Raw genomic sequence first — 7,058 nt, 5'->3', positions numbered from 1 at the left:
TATTTGAAGTAATCTATACATATGTATATTAAGTATATAATTTTAATATATTCTGATTGAAATTTTTTTTTTTTTTTTTGACAGGAGCTACTTCAATTCATTCCTTATATAAAATATTCACTGTACTTTGATTAAAATATTCCATCCCTTACTTAAAATAATCTTTATATATATATGTATATTAAGTTTATAATTTCAATATATTTTGATTGAAATATTTTATACATGTAAATTTCATCACAATAGGAAATATCAGAATAATGATTATATATCTTATTATCGATAGTCATTGTAATATTTTTACTATATCAAATTACCATGCCCGTTCAAAAAAACAAAAAAAAAAAAAAAAAAAAAAAAAAAAAAAAAAAAATCAAACTACTATGCACTATACTAATTTTTTGTTTTTTCTTTTCCTTTCGGTCATATACCTCTTTTGAATAAATAAAAAATAAAAAATAAAAAAAATTATTACGCATTGTGATATTCATTAATATAGAATATCATTGCATAAGATCTAGCCTACAAAGCTACAATGATTCTATACCGTATTGCCATTGTAATATTTTTACCATGCCATATTACCATGCTGCCATGCATTGTATTATTTGTTAGTCATTGTAATATTCTTTGTTATAAAATATCACTGCATAAAATGTAAAATATCACAGCATAAGATGTAGACTAAACGAGCCAGAAACTTCTTTAAGTTAATTAAATCATATCAACATTCTTTATATTAAGCAAATTATATATCATGCACAAGATTCACCTAAACAAGCTACTCGAATATTCTTCGAGATTATTATCTACGTTAAATAAATCAAATCAATAATCTTTACATTAAAAATATCATGCACAAGATTTACCTAAGCAAGCTACTATAATATTCTTTACATTGAGTAAATAATATCAACATTCTTTATTAAAAAGAAATCAAGGCCATTTTTAATGTTTATATATATGCTATTACCTTTGCAATTTCTAATCATCTTCAATTCATAAATATATTCTTATGATAAAATTTTCATACTACTAAACAAATATTATCAGTTATTTCTGATATATTAGGAATAGCAGGCCAATTCAACAAAAGATGGCAAACCAATTAACATGCTCACTTTTTAGTTAGAGGATTTGCAATAATTACTATAAATTTTTTAAACCTTAATATAACATTGCTATTGTATACATTTTTTTAAAAAAAATATTTCAGTAAAAATGTTTTGAGTAACACTTTATGGAATAGGTATGTGGATCAAATGGAAAATTATTTGAATGTGCATCCTGACTGCCAGTTATATTGATAGTGTAATTCGCAAAAATAAAGAATTGTAAAGGGATTGGTGATCAACTACCTTTAATTCACCGTTCTACTTTATTTATCTTTTTGCTCAATTTCATGAGTTTATATTTACATTTTGTATTATCAATTATCATAAATTAATTAGGTCTCCAATATTTTATTCGATATCTTTTTGTTTGTTATATATAATTGGATTATTAATGTACAATTTGTTTTAGACTTACCGTGCGTGGCACGGGCCCTAAGCTAGTTTGAAGTCTAAATTCCACTTAAAAAGTGAATTTACCAAATTTCCATTATTAGAATTAGTTGATTAAAATAAAATATTAATTAATATACTTACTAAAAAAAATTGATTATTTTGAAAAATTATTGCCAAAAAATAAGATAATTAAAGGAAATCAAGAAAATGATCCCATTTTAAAAAATTTGGATAGGAAGGAGAAATGGAGAATGCACGTTGTAAAATATGGGTATTATTTCCTCTATTTTATTTTTAATATGATAGTTTGATCTTGAGATGAATAACAAGATCTACCTTATTTATATTTTTCTTTATGGATAAAAAAAAATTGTAAGATAGTGTGTGTAAACTAAAGGTATAAAATATTGTATAGTTGGCAACATATTGTTTGATGTTATACATTCAATATATTTTTTTAAGAGAGAAGATAAATGGCTCTATCGAACCGGAACCTCCCACGGGTGAACTCGACTTAAGTTAACGAGCTAAATAAGTCGGGAGAGTAGGGGATGGTAAGGTGAATCCCCTCCCCCAAATTGCTTCTATCGGGGATTGAACCCCCAACCACATGGTTGGAAGGTGTTATTCTTTCCACCAGATCAAACGTAGCTTAATGTGTATTCAATAAATTGATATCATAGATGATAAACGTAACATAAGTGTTACATTGGTAGGTGACAATTGTATTGTCGTGAAGCACGAGAGCCCCCCTTCTCAGGCATTCACTAGTTGGCTAAACGAAAGCCAAGCAGCATTGTTCGCCACTACCCGAAAAGCAAAAGATTCGAGAGTCCAGGCTGAAAATACATGCTCTCTTCTAACAACATTTCTTGTATATGTTGTCTTAGGAAAGAGAAAACCAACACTTTAGGTAATTGCTGTCTTTATTGCTCTATAGCAACACTTTTATAGCTATTGCATAGGGATCTAGTATTGTTATTTGGGTTCAAAGTAACATTTTGAAATCGTTGCCTTAGGTTATTAAGGGTAACAATTTCATTAGTGTTGCAATTTTAGGTGTTGCTTATTCTCATTACTTTTGTAATGGCGTTGTAGATATTTTGGTGTGTATAGTTAGATGTGTTAGGGTTTTCCCACGCCCTTTGTACATATTTCTTCACCACCAATTACTATGTCATTTAATCATCAGGGATCATCCAACGCTCAACAGCTTGGATAATAGGCATGTATTATGTCAAAGTAATCATCACCTGAAATGAACGATAAATGTTTCCTTTTCTTACCAGATTTATTCTCTTCGAGCACAGGTGAATTGCTGTTCTTAAAGAATAATTCTCTTTAACTACAGGGGACGCAATTTCCTTACCTTTCAACTCTGAATCTGGGGATGAAGTGGGTTTTTCTTTTTACCTTAGTAGGAGGAGGACCCACTTTAAATCCAGAAGAAGCAGTTGCATGAGTTCCACAATCGACGGAAACCTCATCGGAATCAACAAAATGAGACGAGTAATTATTTTCTTGAGAATCAGGGACAATAGGGAAAGGATCTAGAGAATCGTCGGCCCAAGCAAGCAAAATCTCAGTGTCAAGAAACTTTGAGTCCATATTGGTGTAACAAGAAGACGGTGGACGTTTACAAACTCATCTGATTCAAAAAAATCAGACGCATCAGTCTAGCTTAGAATCCATAAAAAGTGAGGATTTGTTGAAATTTGTATGGAAATTGGTTAAAAGAGTAGACTTTAATTTCCAGATATATCGTTTTCCATTAGTGAGTTCTAGAGAGTTTGAGAGGTCAGTTGAAAGAGAAGAAAGGAATGAAATTGTGAGGTGAGGAGAGAGAAAATGGTGGATTTATTTGGGGTTTGTACGGTGTAAGGGGAGTAGAGGAAGATAGGCTTTTTTTTTTTTTTTTTTTTTTTTTTTAATCAGTGATCCCATGTTATATTTAGTAATGTCTCGATTGGATTGACGAAAATGGGAACTGTGTCAGTTATTTTGGGAGCCACTAATGAGTTTTTGGAAAATTTAATAACCCCATTTGCACTGCCCTCAAGCTCTTAGAAAAAATCTGATTATGCTAGTGGATTGTGGTGAAAGGCGTGAGTCTTTCTTTTAACCCATACAGAAGGATTGCCCACCTAAAGTTTGTTAGAACCAGAAATTGATTTGGGAGGGTGCTTATAACGTCCAAAGATGTAATCATTGCAATCATAATGCGGCTTCAAGTAGTTCTTCTCATGTGTAATTTCATCATTAAGGAGATATGTGCAATGGGCTCCCTATATAGGGCTCTGCTCATTTCATCTTCTTTTTACTGAATAGAAATTATTTTTGCTAAACTTAAATTGATTTTACTGAACTGAAATTATTTTTGCTAAACTTAAATTATTTCTATTGAACTGAAATTGATTTTATAGAACTGAAATTATAATTACAAAACTGAAATTATTCTTGCTAAATTGAAATTATTTTTAAAGATTTTCTTTTATTTTTTTTTAAAAAAGTTATTGAACTGAAATTATTTTTTACTGAACTGAACTGAACCTATTTTTACTGAATTAACATTATATTTGCTGAACTCAAATTTTGTTTACTGGATATTAATTTTTTAAAGGTGAAGTGATCATGGTCTGACAATTTAGTTCAAGTTATTCATAAAAGTCACAAAATCAAAGGTTTCTAAGTGTTGTCTTCTACAAACTACAATTCAGTTCTTCTCTTCTATCTTTCAAATAAGAAATACAAAAGCCTTCATATTAGGATCAAACTATATTTTAAGGTTTATAATCTACTGAATCCATAAGTTTGTGTGCAAGCAAATGGAACATACTCGGGAAGCTGAGCATGATCTTATGAGCAATGCTCAACTCATTGTCTAGTTCATTTCCTAGTTGAACAAGTAAATGTTGGAGCATAAATTACAAGAATTGTACCATGCAATTTGACGTAGTCTATATAATTACACTTGACTACATTCATACGTGAAGAATTTCGCATGGTAAAATTTGAAATTATTTTGTGATTCTATTCACTTGCGCGCAACAACTGGAGTCGAGCTTGTCAAATTAGTTGTGCTGCACTTAGGCATGGGATGCGATAGATCAAATTAGTCTATGCGTTGACGTTATTTCTCATTCAATTACGTCTATTATACAATTGGGCTAAATAATATGTTGTGACCCACTATCAAAGCCTGATTGACTTTTGGGCTGGTTCAATTTCCTTATGTTGGGTTTCGTTTGGATTTTGTGGATCGGTTCATCTTCTTACGCAGTCTAAAGTCCATAGAATTGGCTTCATCTTGTCTAAAAAGTGGCTTATGTTTTATCATTGCATAATTCGGTGAGACAAAAGACCAAAGACGATATCTACAAAAAGAGGGAACCCCAATTTATGTTCGTAAATCGTTATATAATGGCATTTTCGTAAATAAATTAACAAAACATCATAGTCAGCATGACATTTTTGTAAATAAATCAACATTTGTGAGACCCGCATTTAATAAAAGTTGTTGACCTATTTACAAGAATGCCACTAAATAAATACATTTTTGTTTATCATGAAAATAAACTTGTATTTTCTCTTAAAAATGATTAATTTACACTATAAGATTTCTTTTCATTTAATCGCTATACTTATAAATTTGGAAGACACGATTTTAATGTCTAACTAGTACTGAAAAAGAAAGGACAAATAAAGTGAATTTGAATATTTGATATCAGTTTGTACTCAAAATCTCAAATTTTGATTGTGATAAAAGGTAAATCAAAAGGTAAATGGACTTAAACTGAATTATCTTAAGTCTGAAATGTAATACATACGAAAATGTTATACAATCTTGTAGTAAGATGGAAACACATAAATTACATTATACTCAACAACTCTAATTGATTACAATTACATTAAAAAAAAAAAAAACAAGTAAAAGAAAAGAAATTATATTTAAGTACATAATACAATATGAAAATGCACTACTCTAGAATCCAAAATCCAATTTGACTCCTGAGAGGCATCCAAAGGCAAAATAAAAACAAAAAAAAATAATAAGAAAAAAAATTATAAAAAATTATAAAAAAAAAATAATAAAAAAATATAAAATAAAATAAAATAAAATAAAATAAAATAAAAGACTTAAAGGCATACAAACAATCATAATTACACCGACATTCTAGAAGAAATGTTTCACCGCAAATAATTATGCAATTAATGGGTGAGTTAAGAAGCTTTTTTTTTTTTTTTTTTTTTTTTGTGAAGAAGATATTGTGAGTAATTGTTTTTTTAAAAAACAATTTTAAAAGAAATAAGAAGACGAGCCCAAATTGAATGGGTCAAGCCCACGGTCAACTGGAGGCATAGAACTAAACAATGGGCTATGTACATAGCCTGCATTAGTCGAGTCAAAGCCCATATAATCCGCCCCAACTGTCGGGTCAGCCCAAGAACCCTGGCCCAACTCACCAGTAAACTGATCAGGTAAAGGCGGTAACTCTATATCATTACTATTACCATAATACCCATTATTATTATGATTGCTAATATAACTATTAGTATCATCATTAGTACCAGTATTAAAGCTATATAATGTAGCATTATTATCCTGGTATGATGAGGAAGAAGAAGACGACCAAACCTGCGCATTCGAAACCGCGGTGTAGGCGTAGTCATTACCAGCCGAAAGCGAAAACTCCGGCTGATGACTGTGGTCCTGAACCTTCTGGTCACTGTTTTGATGTTGCTCATCAGGAGACATGATGGAGGTAACAGAGGAGCCAGGAGGCATGTCGGAGTAGACAAAGTTGGTCCGACCACGAGGGCCTCGCATGGACCGGGACGCCCTGTCGTAAGCCAATGCAGCTTCTTCAGCCGTGTCGAATGTCCCTAGCCAATGGCGCTCCTTCGTGGATGGATCTCGTATCTCTGCCGCGTAACGGCCCCATGGACGACGTCGAACGCCTAGGAACTTGATGGGTGGATTGGCCCCTTCTTGTTGTTGTTGAGGGGTGGTTTTGCTGCTCTTGCTTTTAAACATTGTTGTGTAATTTTATGGTTTTATTAGAAGGTTTGTTATTAACGGACTGATTAAGGGGTTAAGAAGGTACTTAGAATAATGATTAGTTATGAGTTAATAATGACGATAATTTGAGTTAAGCAAAGGAAGATAAGAATGTGATTGAGTGACTGATGCATGTTCCTCGGTTTATATAGTCAATACCCACTCAAACACTTTTGTAGTTTACATGATTATTTATTGATAATCAAATTTTTTATTATTTGTGTTTCAAGTATGACTAATTATTGGCCTTTGTGACCTTTCTTAGTCCTTCCAATAATTATCTATTCCTATTTATTTGATCAAATGAATAGAAAGAAGAAAAAAAATTACGAAGTGTATCATTAATTCATTACTATGGACCCATGGTAGTTCTTTCTTCAAGTTAATAAAATAATTGTATGAATTTTTAAGTACAACATTGTCACTTTAACTTAACAACCTGTTTGATAAATAGTCTGTTAATTATGTTAATTTTTAATGTAATAAAGAAT

At 30.9% G+C, this 7,058-nt stretch overlaps 1 protein-coding gene across 1 annotated transcript; it reads right to left on the bottom strand.

The window, feature by feature from the left end:
• Positions 1-5,797: 5,797 nt before the first annotated feature.
• LOC110687030 (ethylene-responsive transcription factor LEP-like) lies at positions 5,798-6,712 on the bottom strand. Its single transcript, XM_021863661.1, has one exon. The coding sequence runs from the start codon at positions 6,541-6,543 to the stop codon at positions 5,806-5,808; it is 738 nt and encodes a 245-aa protein (XP_021719353.1). The 5' UTR covers positions 6,544-6,712; the 3' UTR covers positions 5,798-5,805.
• Positions 6,713-7,058: the final 346 nt, after the last annotated feature.

Source organism: Chenopodium quinoa, unplaced genomic scaffold (genome assembly GCF_001683475.1).
Source record: "Chenopodium quinoa cultivar QQ74 unplaced genomic scaffold, ASM168347v1, whole genome shotgun sequence".
NCBI classification, from domain to species: Eukaryota; Viridiplantae; Streptophyta; class Magnoliopsida; order Caryophyllales; family Amaranthaceae; genus Chenopodium; species Chenopodium quinoa.
Note: the sequence above shows the minus strand (reverse complement) of the source record. Positions and strands in the feature narration are given on the sequence as shown.

What these genes read in the sequence shown, in the direction of transcription:
- LOC110687030 (XM_021863661.1), bottom strand. Translation starts at nt 6,543, where the DNA reads ATGTTTAAAAGCAAGAGCAGCAAAACCACCCCTCAACAACAACAAGAA.